Source organism: Carassius carassius, chromosome 36 (genome assembly GCF_963082965.1).
Source record: "Carassius carassius chromosome 36, fCarCar2.1, whole genome shotgun sequence".
In the NCBI taxonomy this organism is placed as follows: domain Eukaryota; kingdom Metazoa; phylum Chordata; class Actinopteri; order Cypriniformes; family Cyprinidae; genus Carassius; species Carassius carassius.
Window position 1 is genome coordinate 7654752 of NC_081790.1, and position 15642 is coordinate 7670393.

A 15642-nucleotide genomic window follows, 5' to 3' on the forward strand; every position below is an offset into this window, starting at 1 on the left:
GTCGTCGTCATAACGTCCACAACGTCTTCTTCTTTCTAGAGAAGACGACCGGTTCAATAAAGCTCTTTTCCTGCACCAGGGTAGGGGAGAGCGAGCGACGTGGAGAAAATTCCAGCGCTGCGCTGTCCTCAAAATCCATGTCGCACGTGTCACCCCAAGCTATCACCTCGTGTGATGCCTCGGCAGCCGCAGAAGTGACATGACAGGGGTTAGACACGAGGGTGACATTAGAAAATACATCCACCCTCGAGCGCAGTACTCTGAGCGGCAGGCCATCACAGTGGGGACAAGAGGAAAGGCCGCTAAGCGCCGCCTGTGCGTGATGTAAGCCTAAACATACTACACACCTTTCATGTGAGTCTCCCTTTGTGATGAACCTGGTACACGGTTCCTTACATTTTCGGAAATTCATCGCGTCCGCGAAGAGGAGTTAGCACTGCTCGTAGAAACCGCTGAGAACGCGAGATGATTCTAGGGCACAGATGATTCGCTTCCCTGAAGGAATGAAATCTGAGCGAAATAGCGCGCGGCACCCAGGTATGCGATGCGTGCGCATGCGTAGGGGTGGTGCCAAGCGCTATTTGGCCAATAGAATTGGCGGGATGGTATAGGGCCTCAGACATTCGTCACACCGAGGGGTGTTCCCATACGGTGATGTCACCGCAGCATCGAAGTGACCTATGAAAGGGAACCTTGATTTTGTTGATGCCAAAGATGTGAAATGAGCATTATTTATATTGTGGAAAACATTATAGTAAAAAAACTAGATGTTTTATTTTTTTTACTGTGAAATGTACTTATACTCTTAACGTTAAAATTGGTTGGTTTAAACAAACAGATTACATTTGTAAAATATACAATTTATTTATTTATTGACGCTTTTATTTTGAAAGCTTCACGGTTTTTAGGCTTCTTGATGTTTTCAGAAGGCATACAAAACTACTGAGCATGCGCACGTCTATATAGCGTATTTTTTCTCACACTTTACAACGTTAAATACTATTTTTGAATTATTGTAAGGGTATGTTTATGGTTCTGGTAGGTGTAGATGTTAATAAAACACAATCTACTAGATAGACAATTTAATTTATTGTTAGCTTCCGGTTTTTGTCACATGGCTCACCAAACTGACGCTGAAACAAAATAATAGATAGCATTTGCACAACTTGTTTATAGTTTCTGGTCGAACAAAGATCATCGCTGCAGTGTCGTTAAACAGAGATTCTAAGCTTTTGTTTGGATTCTTGACAACAACTGAAGCTTGGGCTTTTGTTAGGCTTGGTTTCTAGGGACACCGTTGCTATAGACAGCGTACTACACAACGTTGACCAAGGTCAGGCGATTTCCTCCAATCACGATCACGCACTCGCAACGAAACCTTTTGAATCAGCCAATCAAATGAAAGACCGATTACCCACCGGAAGTAAGGGGTTTTGAGACTCTGGGATGAAAAGAAAGCTGAAGTAGTTCGCAACTATTTTTATATACATTTTACCCGTATCGACGCTTGAATGTTTGTAATTTCGCATGGTAAGACTGTGTGCAAATAAATAAGTTTCGCTTTATGTTTTAACGACTTTGTATTGTAGACATCTTCAAACCATACTCCTACTGATTAATAGACAATTCTCCTGCTCTATTTGCAGTTTCTCTGTCTTACTCATGATTTCTGTGTCATTTCTGTTTATGTGTCTTTGTGTTTATGTGCCGTAAAAGCTCGTTTCAGCTTCCTCGGGAGGTGAATTGCCTTTTAGCTTGTAGCTTAGTGTCCTATTTGGCTTTCATTCACTTCTGAGTCCATTTGTGATGTAATGGTGGTATATGGTTATGAACATACATGTTCTTGGATATAGAGAATTTGATGTAACCTTTACGTTAAGCCAGATGTAAGTCATAATTGTAGGAGGGTCTGTTGTGGTGGTCTCGGTTTACCTCTGATAGTCTTGAGCACTGTCATCTGAAACATGACCTGAAGATGTAAGACCAGTAAAATGATCCTTCAGACATGTGTTCCCTGATCAATAAACAAAGACCAGTACATAACTTGTGTAGTGGTTATGACTGGATGCATTTTAATTTTAATTTAAAATACTAAAATGTATGTGTGTGTGTGTGTGTGTGCGCACGTATATGTTTTTATATCTGTTTATTTATAATGCATTTTTAACTTATTTGTTAGATCATCAGACATCCCATTTTTAAGAGATGTCAAATATTACATGCCACCTACTTATTAATATCAGTGATGTAGAACATGTATATTAAACATGACTATGCATTACATGATATACAGGATTCTATATTTCTTAGTTCTAGCAGTCTAATCTGGATGTTTTTATAAAATTAATTCGCAAAGTCCTATTTATTGATATTTATCTTTTTTTGCAGAGAAAATCAACGAGAACAAGCTCTTCTTCCCCACCTCTGCACGTGCATGTGAACGAGACCACACCTGTGCACGTGCATGTGAAGAAGAGCACAAAATGCAGCCCTACAAAGACAGCCCAGGTATAACATAAGCTTGTAGTCTGTGCACAGACAACCATCCTCAAAATACTCTTAAATATTTAATTACAATGATCATTACACAAGAATAAAGAAATGTCTATAGAGGAGTGGAGCTTCAATTCTATAAATGCTGCTGAGAAATAAGAACCCATCACTCATCATGTATGTCTTTTATGTTCCAGGTTAAAACTAAAAGTAGCTTGCATCCTACGGCTAAGGTGAAGTCGAGGGTCCCATGGATCCCACCTGGCAAGGTCTCAACACGAGAGACCTCATATAAGTGGGAGGTCAATTAAATATTACAGATAAATTCCCATTTGTGCTTGTGCACAATTTGTGTAAAATATAACACACTATGCAGAAAGAAACGTTTTTTGTTGTTTGAGATGTTTTGATATTTATGTATATTTTAGGGGCCATCTCATCGTCTGGAGATAACACCTCCACAGGAACCAGAACGTTCCCAGTCTCCTCTCCGAATAGAAGATCTCTCCACGGATGAAGAAGAGGCACTGCATGGACGCATCAATCAGTACGAGAGGAAGATCGACAGCCTTATGACAGAGGTCAGCTCTCTGAAAAATGAGGTGAGAAATAAGAGATTGGAGAAATGGAGAAATTTTTCAAAGGCAATTTTATTGTCATTCTTTTTTTTTTTCAGCGAAATTATATCCCAGAAAATATTCATCCACTAATTAAAAACTAATACACTTTATATACACTATAGAATCAGGTATAAGAATTTTTTTTTTTTTTTTTGTGATTATGATTTAACACTATCATTTAAGATTATGACTGAAGTTTCTAACTGTCAGTCAAGGCTGCGTTTATTCGTTAATAAATACAGTAAAAATAGTAATATTGTGAAATGTTATTACAATAACTGTTTTCTATTTTAATATAGTATGTCAACGCTGAATTTTCAGCAGCCATTATTCCAGTATTCAGTGTAACATGATACTTCAGAAATCATATGAATCTAATATTTATCATCATCATGTTGACACCAGTTGTACTTCTTAATATTTTTGTGGAAACCATTACTGTCATTTGTGATCAATTAAATGCATCCTTACTAAATAACTAATTACTGAATTCAATAAATTATAATATGATTATTTTGCACACACACACATTTATATAGTAAATAGAATAGTGTTGTATAATACAGTTAATGTGGTACACATGTGAAATAAATAAAAGTGTGTGATGTCTGTGTTTGCAGGTAGAGCTTCGTAAGAAGGAGCAGCTGCTAGAGCGTCAGTCGGAGAGATTGAGCGCATCACAGCGCGTCATCGCTGAGCAGGAGGAGGAGCTTGCAGAGGTCGCCCGGGAGCTGGAGGCCACAGAGCAGGAGAACTCCCGCCTACGGGAGTCTATGGAAAAAATGCTGGAGGGGAATGATTTTGAGAGGTGTGATGAAATTGTGTGATGACATTTTAACATTTTGCTATTATGTATAACAAATTTCAAATTCAGTTTGAACCATTTCTTCTTGTCTAGATCAGAGAGAGACAGTTTGCAGCCAGACAAAGATGTTCTCCTCAGGAAACTGCTGGAAGCAGAGATGGACAGCAGTGCAGCCGCCAAGCAGGTGTCGGCCCTCCGGGAAACAGTCAGCCATATGTCCAGGAGTCCGAGTGTGAGCAGAATACACCTTTCAAAACATTTCTGATTGGTTTTTGTGAAAATGTGAAACTAGAATATCTTGAAAAAGAGCCAGAAACAACATTTTCATACCTTTGTCCAGGAGAAAAAGATGTCCGGATCCGATTCAACGCTCTTGACCCGGCAGAAAGAGCTCTTGCTGCAGAAGCTGGAGACTTTTGAGAGCACTAACAGAGCCCTCAGACATCTTCTGAGAGAACAGCATAGTCGAGAAGTACTGCTCTGCACAAAATAATATTATTGAACAACTTCATTTTAATGTACTTAAAACACCTTTCTATACTACTTTGTGTTATAACAGATGGAATCACTAAGACTCTTAGAGCAGAAAGATGTGCTTCTGAAAAAACTTTCTGATGTGGAAGCAGAAAATTCGGTTTGTGTAAAGCATGTTGCACTGTAAACAGGTGTTTTTGATTTATTTATATTTCATAACCATTAACTCCTTTCTGTATTCCAGCGTATTCTTGTAAAGCTTCAGGACAAAGACAGAGAGATTAACCAGCTCACTTCCTTGTTAGAAAGTGAAAAGGTAAACTGTATTTTTAAGCAGGTTTTTTTTTTAGACACGACACTGACAATTATTTGTGAACCTTTATAAATTTCCATTTTAACAGGACAGTGCAAAGACCACCACTGAACTGTCCAAAGTCTTGGAGTCCACTCGAGCACATCTGCAGGGTCAGCTACGCAATAAAGAGGCAGAAAATAACCGTCTCAATGTTCAGATCAGGGTAATGCATACAGCATTGGCTATGAACTTAATGGCATGTGCCACTGTCATTTTATTCTACTTGACATGTCTAGTTGATTGCTGAATAACTTGATAGAATCAAGTATATATGGTATATTATGAATGTATGAAAGTGTGTTGATTTGGTTCAGAATCTAGAGCGATCCATCAGCCAGCAGCAGGGGGAGGTAGATCACCTGCAGAATCAGTTGCGTGACCTCAGACAGCAAGTGGAGGCTGGTAAGGAGGCCCTGAAAAAAGCCACACGGGCACAGAAACAGCGGGCACAACGCAGTGAAGACACTGTGGGACAGCTCAGTTCCCAGCTCTTGGAGATAGTGAGTTCAATGAGCTTAATGTCTACTGCTTACACATGTTCTTAAATAACAGTTTGCTACAATAAATGTTTCAAGCAGTAGTATGCTGTTGAAAAGACAGCTCAGTGATTTGCATCTCATTTCAATTCTGCTTAATTCATGACTCTGGAAATGGATGGCTTACTGTTCGCTTGTTAAGTCTGACGTAACGTAGCAGCGCTTCCGTGTCTAAACCATAGACTGTATTTTTTTTTTTTTTTTTTTTTTTTTTTTTTTTTTTTATTAACAAAAACAGAACATACAACAATAACATGACATCCAAAAGATACAATCAACACTATTGCATTAAGAATACAAAAGTAAGTAAAATTAAAAACAGAAAGAACTTAAACAAAATTACAAAATTAGATAACAATAGGGGCAATCTATTTATAATAAATAAAAAATTAGAAACCAGTAATTATAAAATTTAAGAAAACAGCATATTAATTTACTTTTCAATTAGCTTCAATTCTTCAGCAAATATAATTGTATCACTACATTTTTTGTTATCAATACCTTTGAGAGACTCAATATACAACTGAAAATCAGCCAAAAAAACCTTCAAACAAGGTTTAGAATTATTTATTCTACTCTTGTGAATATGAAATTTACCTAATAAAATCATAAGATTCATCATAAAATTAACCGAAACAATTTTTGAATCAAAATATATGATAATATCTTTGGATGTTAGTTTAGAATTGTAACCAGATTTTTGTTGAAAATGCAAAGATAGATCCTCCCAAAATTTTTTAGAATGATAACATTCAAAGAAAAGGTGAAGAATTTTTTCTGGCTGATCAGAACAAAAGGAGCAATTTTCATCAATATCCATAAATTTTGATAAAGCATAGTTACTAACGTAAATATTATGAATAATTTTCAAATGTATTTCTCGATGTTTGTTAAATATACAAAACCGAAAAGGAAGCAACCAAGCCTTTTTCCAGATAATCTCTGGGAAGCAAACATTCCAGAAAAATTTTCCTCTAGGCTGAAAGGATCTATTTTTATAAAATATATTCTTAATAAATTTATTGGTACACTTTTTACTGTGAATGTCCACCCCATTTAAATAAAGTATAGGTTCAATTCTACAAATACTAAGGGACTGCATATGACTTTTCATTAACAACAATAGACCTGCGGGAATGGCTTTTATCACAGAATGATATTCTCTATATTTAATAGGGAATGCCCATTTATTCATAAAATTTTCATAGGAAAGAAACTGAGCTGACTGATCTAAAAGATCAGATAAAAAGTAAATTCCTTTAGCTTTCCAGCTCTGTAAATAAAGAGATTTCCGATTTACTGTAATATAAGCGTTATTCCACAATATTGCTTTATGTGGGGAAAAGTTATGTACATAACATAACTTCCAGGCCTTAAGAGCTTGTTGGTAGAAGTTGGATAATGTCACAGGCAGTTTGCTAACAGAATAATCACATAATAACAAAAAGTTTAAACCTCCAATCTTTTTAAAAATATTATATGGAATAAAAAACCAAATTGAGTCTGATTTAAGAAGACAGTTTCTGAGCCATTTTACTTTAAATGTATAATTTAAATCGAAAAAATCCAAAAGCTCAAAACCACCTTCATTTCTTGGACCCTGAAGAACCTCCTTTCTTAAATGATGATGTTTATTCCTCCAAACAAATTTTGTGAATAAATCATTAATTTGTTTACAAATCGAATCTTGAACAGAAAGAGATAAAGCTGGATAAACAAATCTAGATACCCCTTCTGCTTTGGTTAATAAGACTCTGCCTATAATAGTCAAATCTCTTTGAAGCCAGTTATTAAAGATGTTTTGAGTTTTTTTAAGTTTGGGGGAAAAATTTAGTTCTTGTCTCTCCGCTTTATCTTTTGTTACACTTATTCCTAAATACCTGATCATATTCTTTACTGGGATATTACAAAAAAAGTTTTCTTTTGATTCATAAAGGCACATTATTTCACATTTATTTATATTTAGCAGTAAACCCGAGGCATCAGAAAATGCACTTACCAACTGCAGAACTGCGGGCAACTGTTCTTTATCTTTCAAAAAAAGAACAGTATCATCTGCAAGCTGAGTTAATCTAAGCTGTTTGTTAAAGATGGTAAGTCCTTGAAAATCTGGAGAATTCAAAACCTTTATGGAGAGAAACTCAACTACAATAAGGAATAAGAAAGGGGCTATAGGGCAGCCTTGGCGCACTCCTCTACAGATGGGGAAACGTTTAGAAGTGTTTGGGTATAAATTAATAGAGCTATTAATACCTTTATGAAACATTTCAATTATAGAAACAAATCTATCCCCAAAACCAAAAAACTCAAAAGCCCTAAACATAAACTGATGCTCAATCGTATCAAACGCTTTGTGGAAGTCTAAGAAAACCATTAAAGCCTCTGAATCTATTAAATTTGAATAGTCTAACAAGTCCAAAATTAGTCTAATGTTCCAACTTATGTGCCGGCCAGCCATAAATCCAGTTTGACACTCACTTATAATTTCATCTAGACCCTTTTTCAAGCGAACTGCATACACAAGAGATAATAGTTTATAATCTACGTTTAATAATGTTATAGGACGCCAGTTATCCAATATCAAACGATCTTTATCGGGTTTCGGAAGGAGAGTTATTAATCCCTGTTTCATCGAAGTCGATAATTCGTTCGACTCAATACATTCCTTATACATTTCGAATAACGGATTTTCGATAATATCCCAGAAGCAGAGATAAAATTCAACTGAAAGACCATCTGTGCCTGGCGACTTTTTTTTTTTCATTGCGCGAATAGCTGTAACCATCTCTTGTTTCCTTAATTCTTCATCACAAAGGTCTCGAAATGGAGTAGAGATAGGAGAGACAAATTGCTTAACAGACTCAAAGAAATCTGAACATTTATCAATTTCAAATACAGATTCATATAGCTTAGAGTAAAACGATTCAACATAATTTGTAATCAGTTTTGGGTTTGAAGTGAGAACATCATTAATTTTAAGAGAGGAGATCGTTTGTCTTTTATAATTTCGTTTTTCTAGTGAAAAAAAATAGCTTGTATTCTTTTCTCCCTTTTCTAACCACTTGGCTCTAGAACGAATGAATGCCCCTTTTGCTGTATTAATATATATCTGATCAATTTGAGTTTTTATAGTCTCCAATCTGACTTTTTCATCTTCTGTAAGATTCGTTTTTTTCAAAAGCAAACCTAATTCTGTCATAAGTGCACTTTCCTTATTCAAATTATTCTTTTTGACTTGCTTACTAAAATAAACTGCCGACTGCCTAACTTTAAACTTAAATAATTCCCATTTCTTAACATGTGACATTTGTTTATTTCCAAAAATACTATGTGCTACTTCTCGAACCTGTGTTACAAACCCTTCATTACTAAGCACATTGTTATTTATCTTCCAATAGCCTCGCATACTATTATTTTTAATATCGGATCCAGAAAGTGTTAAAACAATCATTTTATGATCCGAAAGAGGTGTATGGCAGTATGTAACTTCAATAACATATTGAACAGATCCTGGGTTGATTAACCATAGGTCAATCCTTGACTGTAAAGACCTAGAGGAATTACTCCAAGAGTAACACTTTTCATTGAAATTCAAGAATCTCCAAATATCCACTAAAGAAAGATGGGTACATAATGCAGTGGTAAATTTAAATTTTGAAGTAGAATGCATATGAGGTGGGAAACGATCTAAAGAATCATCTGGGGCATCATTAAAATCACCACCCATTATCAAAAAGGCACCTTGATATTTCCCCATCAGTGTTGATGTAGCATGAATGACCTCCGTAGACATATTTTTTGCTTGAACTGAAGAGTTATGACCATAGAAATTCCCTAAAACAAATATAGAGTTATCTAGTTTAACAACTGTAAGTAACCATCTACCTTCTTTTGAGCTAACCAATTCCAGTACGTCGCCTTTAAATTTATTTAGAAGAGTAGCGGCACATGCCGAATGATGAGAACCATGAGAAAAAAAAATTTGATCGCCCCACTGAGAACGCCACCATTTAACATAACCATAGACTGTATAAAAATATGGACGTAGTGTCCGTGACGTCACCCGTAGACTACTTTTTTTTTTTTTTTTTTTTCACCCGTAGACTACTGAAGAGAGTTTTTGAAGCCTAAAGTGTGTAGAGCGGGCCGTCGCCATCTTGGCAGCGCGTCACCGCGCGACTCTCCCGGACAATCAAAAATGGGAGTGTCAGCAGCGGCAATCTCCCTGTCACTCAAGTGGCCACGCCCTTAATTATGCAGAACTTTAAGTCTTAATATAATTTAAACGGGTGAGTTATAAAAAAAAATTCACCCCCCTCACAGTTGTCATGAAGGGCAAAATTATCTATTTAGACCAAAATCATTTTTTGAACCATGCTGTAAACATGTTTTTTTCCTGCTGTAAAATTGGGCATTTTAACATGGGGAGTCTATGGGACTGACTTCCTTTTGCAGCCAGCCTCAAGCGGCCAGTCGATGAATTGCAGTTTTAGTCACTTCCTTATTGGCCTCACGAAAGAGAGCGGGAGGTTGGCGCTCGGTCTAAACGCTCTATCTGTTACCACGAGAAAACAACAAAAGGTGCTAATATAAACTCACAATGTGATAGAATACTAGCGGAAAAGTTATAATCTTAATCTTTAAGTCCATACCGAAGTCCGAGATAACCAGACAATGAAAATATAAATATAAAAAATATATATATAAATTATTTGTTTGGGACGCTGTGAGCACGGAGACTGTAGTGTACACCGTAAGTTTGAAAGCGTTTAGCTTAAATTATTAATATGAATAAACAGTGCTCATAAACGGCTGCTGAGGTCGTATTCTCAAGTGAAGCGAGTTGAGGCTTGGACCCGGAAACTGCGCTTCTTACGTCATCCTTTAACAACCGAATATACAGTAATGTTCAGAAGTTTGGGGACAGTAAGTTTTATTCAGCAAGAACACATTCAATTGATCAAAAGTGACTGATGTGAGATTATATATAACATTTTTATTCTTTTCTTTTGAACTTTCTATTAATCAACAAATCCTGAAAATATCATGGGTTACACAAAAAATATGAAGCAACACAGCTGTTTTTAACATTGATAATATGAAATGTTTCTTAAGCAAATCAGCATATTCTGTTAATTTCTGAAGGATCAGGTGACACTGAAGACCGGAGTAATGATGCTGAAAATTCAGCTTTGCCATTTTACAATATAATAAAATAGAAAACACTTATTTTAAATTCCATTAATATTTTACAATAATATATATTTTTAACTGCATTTACTAGCAAATAAATGCAGCATCTGTGAGCAAAAAAAAAATTAACCGACCCCAAACTTTTTAATGTTAGTGTAGATTTTTCATTGCCAGTATATGATATAAAATGATCAAATTATCTTTACAGGAAGCCCAGTTGGCAGATGCTGTCTCAGCCGCAGAGAATTGGAGCAGTCGCCACGCAAAAGAGATGAAGGAAAAAGGACAGCTAGAGATGGAGATCACATTGTTGAACAGGTCAGTGGTGATTGTGTCCTCTATGTTATAATGCAAATCATAATCCTGCATCCCAGAAAGCCATGCAAACCATTCTTGTGTGTTCTTTTAGCCGTATTACAGACCTTACAGAACAGTTGCATGGGCAGGAAGAGAAAGCCCGAGCAGAGAGAGATGGCATTTTAGATCGCCTTCATGAGTTCACTACAGAGAGCACTACTATACGCCTGGAGAACCAGAGCCTTAAGGTTTGTCCCTTTGCAGTTGTAATGTCCAAGTCACCAATTTGTTGTTTTTTTTACATTGAGCACCAGTCACATTTTATCCATAATACTTCCTTATGCCTTTATAATAAATATGTTAAATGAATTCAAATGAAAACTGAATTGTTGTGCTTGTGCAGGCCACATTGTCTGCCTTGGAAGAGAAGTTGACGTTGTCCCAGTCTGAGGTCCAGCAGCTCAAAGTTTCAGTGAAACAGTATGAGAGCTTGGTGGACAGCTATAAAGCCCAGGTGTGATCATAATATTCTAACATACTCATTAATCACAATTATGAATTCCTAATAATACTCTTCTAAACCAAAGTTTGGAATTATGTTTTTTAAAGAAGTCTTTTCATTTATTTTGATTAAAAATACACTAATATTTTACGTTTATTATAAACGACTTTTTATGTTTCTCATGAACGTAGGTTCAGAAGACCCGTGCCGAAGCAGATGAGTATTCTGCACGTCTGCAGGTGGCTGAAAGTGAAGCCCAGGCTGTAAGAGACGAGATAAACGAGGAGATCCAGACGGTCAGGAAGCAGCTTCAAGGTCGTTTGGCGGAGCTGGAGCCACTTCCTGAAGCTCTGAGACACGCTGAACTCCAGTTGCAGGAAGCTCATGAGAAGGAGCGCTTGCAAGAGAGAAGAAACACAGAGCTTGGCACCTCCCTCGCAGAGCTACGCATCAAGGTGTGTTTATTAAGTATAAGTCCTTGAAATAGGTTTGCATTTAATGTTGAAAACATGCAGAAAAACTGGTTGAACAAAAATGCCTTAGAAGAAAAATCTGCAAAGCTCTTCAGTGTTAACAACACTTCTGTGAACATGTGACTGCCAACATTTACCATATCAATGGCTATTCAGTGTTCAGCAACTTGGCGGGCTGTTATGTCCTATTTAATATGAAAATAGGTTAGCAGTTCCTAACAAAGGTTGTAAAATTTACATATAGAAGTATTAAAGATACATTAGCAACAGTGTGGAAAATCTAAATGACGATGATTCTGATGCAAGAAACTTTGACTATGAACATAAGTGGGGTAAAATAAGATTTTAAGAAAGGGTATAATATGGACAATTTGAGTTAATTGGGGATTTTTACTGTATTTTCAAATTAAAACAAAAGCAAACACAAACTGTAAAAGGACGTTTTATTTTTAATGATCTCCAGTAGTACATATATTATGTTTTTAGTGAAAGAATTGTATTTGTTTTGGTGGTTTGTGTTTAGGCGGAGCAACAGGGAAGTCTGGCAGAAATGTTGAGACACAAGAACATGTTGCTGCAAGAAGAAAACAAGCAGCTTCAGCACAAAGTAGAGGGCCTTGAACGGTCTGCCACTTTGTCACAAATTTTCTGTTATTAATTCAAATGTGGTTCATGTTTTATAGGGATAGTTCAACCAGAAATTACAATTTTGTCAACATTTTCTCATGTCATTCACAAACTGGAGGAATTTCTTTCTTCCGTTGAACATAAAAATATATTTTAATAAATGTAGTTCTTGTTCATGGGCTCAAATGTTGTTTGGTGCCTAACATTCTTTAAAAATAATTTCTTCTGGTCTTAAAAACATCTTAAATCAGAGCAGAATTCATAAAGTCATGGCATTAAAAATGGCATGCATTGCTTAAAATAATCATACATGTTTGGAATGACATGAGGATTTTATTTTTGGGTTTCATTTTATCTTCTGTTGTCAACAGGAAGCTAGAGGAGGCTAACTCCCAAAATCGAGACCTCATTCAGGTAATTTCAAAACGTGAAGAAACAATTCATAGCAACCAGGTGCGTCTGGAAGAAAAGTCTCGAGAGTGCAGTATTCTGACTCGACAGCTGGAGGAGGCCCTGAACGATGCTCGCCAGCAGGTCTGTACCACTACATCTTGGAAAACACATGGATTTAATCATTTGCATTGCTCGGTTTTTATTGAAGATACCCTGTTGATTAACAGGTTACCCAGACCAGGGAGCGAGCAGCCTCTAAAGAGCGTGTCACACAGTCCAAAATTGTTGACTTAGAAACTCAACTAAGCAGAGCAACAACTGAGCTCAACCAGTTACGACGAGCCAAAGAGGAGGTCAGCGAAAATCCTCCATATGTGCAATTCTGTTAGATATTTTTGTCAAAAAATTGTCAAAACACCCATATCTGTCTTACAGGCTGAGCGGAGGTACCAGAGCCGTTTACAAGATGTCAAGGACAGACTGGAGCAGTCCGACAGCACAAACCGCAGCCTCCAGAACTATGTCCAGTTCCTCAAATCTTCTTACGTCAATGTGTTTGGAGATCCTGCTCCCACTGGATCCTCTTTCCGCACACCTTCACCAATCTGAAGCTCTTTCAGGTGTCTTTTTAGACTTCCTTTACGTGGACTGGCATGTAATTGGTCACTACCGATGACCTCGACTTTGCTGTGCTTTGTACTTTACTCTTGAAGGATTATTAATTTATCATCTTCATTGTACGTGCTACTGGCGAGTACCAAGAAAGATCTCTTTTTAGTATTACATATCCATCCTAGAATGAAAATTCTGGTCTTCATATACAGATTGTGTCATTTTGCCTTGTCTCAAGGTGGCCATTATCCAATAAAGAGAGTTCAAGATATTATCTTCTTCTTGCAAAAATTTAATTTACATTTTAAAATGACAGTTGTACTATGCTTACAATAATTTGGATAGAGCTTTTGCTTGTATGCTTGTATATAAAACATACACATTGCTTTGTTGTAGCAGAATATGATTGTCAGTTTAAATAATAACATTATATACAGTATAATAATGGTTGTATAAAGTACAGTAAGAGCTTGGAATTAATAATTAATCTCATATCCATAAAATACCATTTAAAACATCACAATCACCTGTTTAAATTTGTATTAGCATAGTACTTGAGTTGGTTTATAAGACAAAATGACAACAAACTCAGGATTTATCATTTTATTTTTCAGCCAAAGTTGTTTTTTAACTATAGCAGGGTCATTATGTGAATATATCTATATCATAATGCAGAAACATCTTTTTATTCAAGGTTACATTGTTGTTGTCAGGCTGAGAGCATAGAATTTCTGTAGTAAAATGTCCGTTGGTGCTATACATTTAAATTACTGTAACCATTCATCTTTTTTTGTGTAAAGTTAAACTTGCACTTTTTTGTCTTTTATTCAACTCATGACCTGTCTTGTGAAATATCCGAACACTAATGTTCCACTGTTGCTTTTTAATTGGTAAGAATATTTTGTATACATATAAAGTGTAAATTATATGTATAAGTATTTTGAAAATCATTGTGTGGACTATGTGTTCTTTCAGTCCAAATGATTATTTTTAGGTGTAGATGTTTTTCTTGAAGCAGGTATTGACCCCCTTTGTTTCATTGCTCTGATTGCGCTCTGCAAAACTATTGCTCGCTTCTGCCATTTTGCTGCTTTTCGTGACTCCTCTGCTAGATTCTTCTTGTACTCTTTTATCTGAAGCTGAGCAGCAGCTAATTTTAGCTGGTAATTTCTTTCTGTGGCCTGCAGATATTTATAGCAGTCAGAGCAGGATGATCTGGAAGACTCTTTGGATTCAGTAGCTCCTTGCTGTGGAGGGAGATTTTCAGTGTCATTTAGCATCTGATTCTGAAACAAAAAAGTTTAATCATTTTTAAATATAATTGTTTATGGTTTGTTAAAATCTTCGGTTGGAAGGTTATGCGTAAAAAAATGAAGGCTCTAAATAACCGAATTTTAAGTCTGTGATAGATAGATAGATAGATAGATAGATAGATAGAGATTTACCTTAGACTGTGTGAAATTAAATAGAGTCGGAATCGCGTTTGAGTGTAAACGCGCTGATCCAGATTCAAAGCAATCCGGAGTGAAATGAGCGGAGCACAGAGACGAGGATTCCGATGGAGTCCATTCCGCGTCCTTCCCCATATTCACTATCCAATGACGACGATGTTCCTCTTTTAAAGGGAATCTGAGAGAACAATATGATCAGTAACTGAACGGTTTTGTTATACTGCTAAACGGCAAACTTATTGCAAACTTACTTGAATGAGACACCGTGGGTATTCTCGCCAGAGCCGTATCCGCAGAAATCACACGATTGCATCTCTTTTACTCTGTTTACAGACCTTAACCAAAGTTCCTGACCTGAGTGATGAATGATTTTGCATGCACGGGCTTTATAGTGCGGTGATTGCTGGTTCTCGTTCATGTAAATGGTGGTAATGGGCGATTTACACATCACCTGTGAATAGATATATTTGTGTTTTGTTTACATGATGGTTATGAGATGGGCTTTTCTTCGCAGCAGCATTTAGACACCTCCCAAAAAGATTTCTGAGATTTAACTTCAACGAACTGCACACCAAACACCAAAAGTTTTTAAATAAATAATCGAATATGTCCAACTTTAGATTTAGTCATCCTTTTATTATACTTTTTCTTTTCTTTTTTCCTGGAGGCAGATTTTGCTACATTGCTCCTCTCTGCTAAATCTTCTGTACCCTCCCCTTTTCTCTTGCAGAAGAAAATGAACATCGACATTCATAAAATGCCAATTATTTGTAAGACTGTTAAACAGAACAATTCTCAGACAAAACTGGGC

General features: G+C 36.4%; 2 protein-coding genes across 3 annotated transcripts; one reads left to right on the top strand and one right to left on the bottom strand.

Annotated features, from left to right (window-relative positions):
* Window positions 1-958: 958 nt before the first annotated feature.
* Window positions 959-13654, top strand: odf2a (outer dense fiber of sperm tails 2a). 2 transcript variants are annotated; one of them, XM_059526073.1, is made up of 19 exons: window positions 959-1530; window positions 2389-2508; window positions 2691-2762; window positions 2922-3095; window positions 3734-3921; window positions 4012-4150; window positions 4259-4390; window positions 4478-4552; window positions 4637-4708; window positions 4794-4910; window positions 5062-5247; window positions 10685-10794; window positions 10886-11021; window positions 11177-11287; window positions 11467-11730; window positions 12272-12372; window positions 12747-12909; window positions 12996-13121; window positions 13204-13654. In XM_059526073.1, the coding sequence occupies exons 1-19, from the start codon at window positions 1528-1530 to the stop codon at window positions 13375-13377; spliced, it is 2463 nt and encodes an 820-aa protein (XP_059382056.1). In that variant the 5' UTR covers window positions 959-1527; the 3' UTR covers window positions 13378-13654. The 2 variants fall into 2 exon arrangements, with proteins under 2 accessions (XP_059382056.1, XP_059382055.1); XM_059526072.1 differs by having other exon boundaries at window positions 960-1530; window positions 2691-2795.
* Window positions 13655-14266: 612 nt separating this feature from the next.
* Window positions 14267-15344, bottom strand: si:dkey-228b2.6 (uncharacterized protein LOC563918 homolog). Its single transcript, XM_059525535.1, has 3 exons — window positions 15083-15344; window positions 14826-15009; window positions 14267-14666 (listed from the first exon to the last, which is right to left on the bottom strand). The coding sequence occupies exons 1-3, from the start codon at window positions 15277-15279 to the stop codon at window positions 14352-14354; spliced, it is 696 nt and encodes a 231-aa protein (XP_059381518.1). The 5' UTR covers window positions 15280-15344; the 3' UTR covers window positions 14267-14351.
* Window positions 15345-15642: the final 298 nt, after the last annotated feature.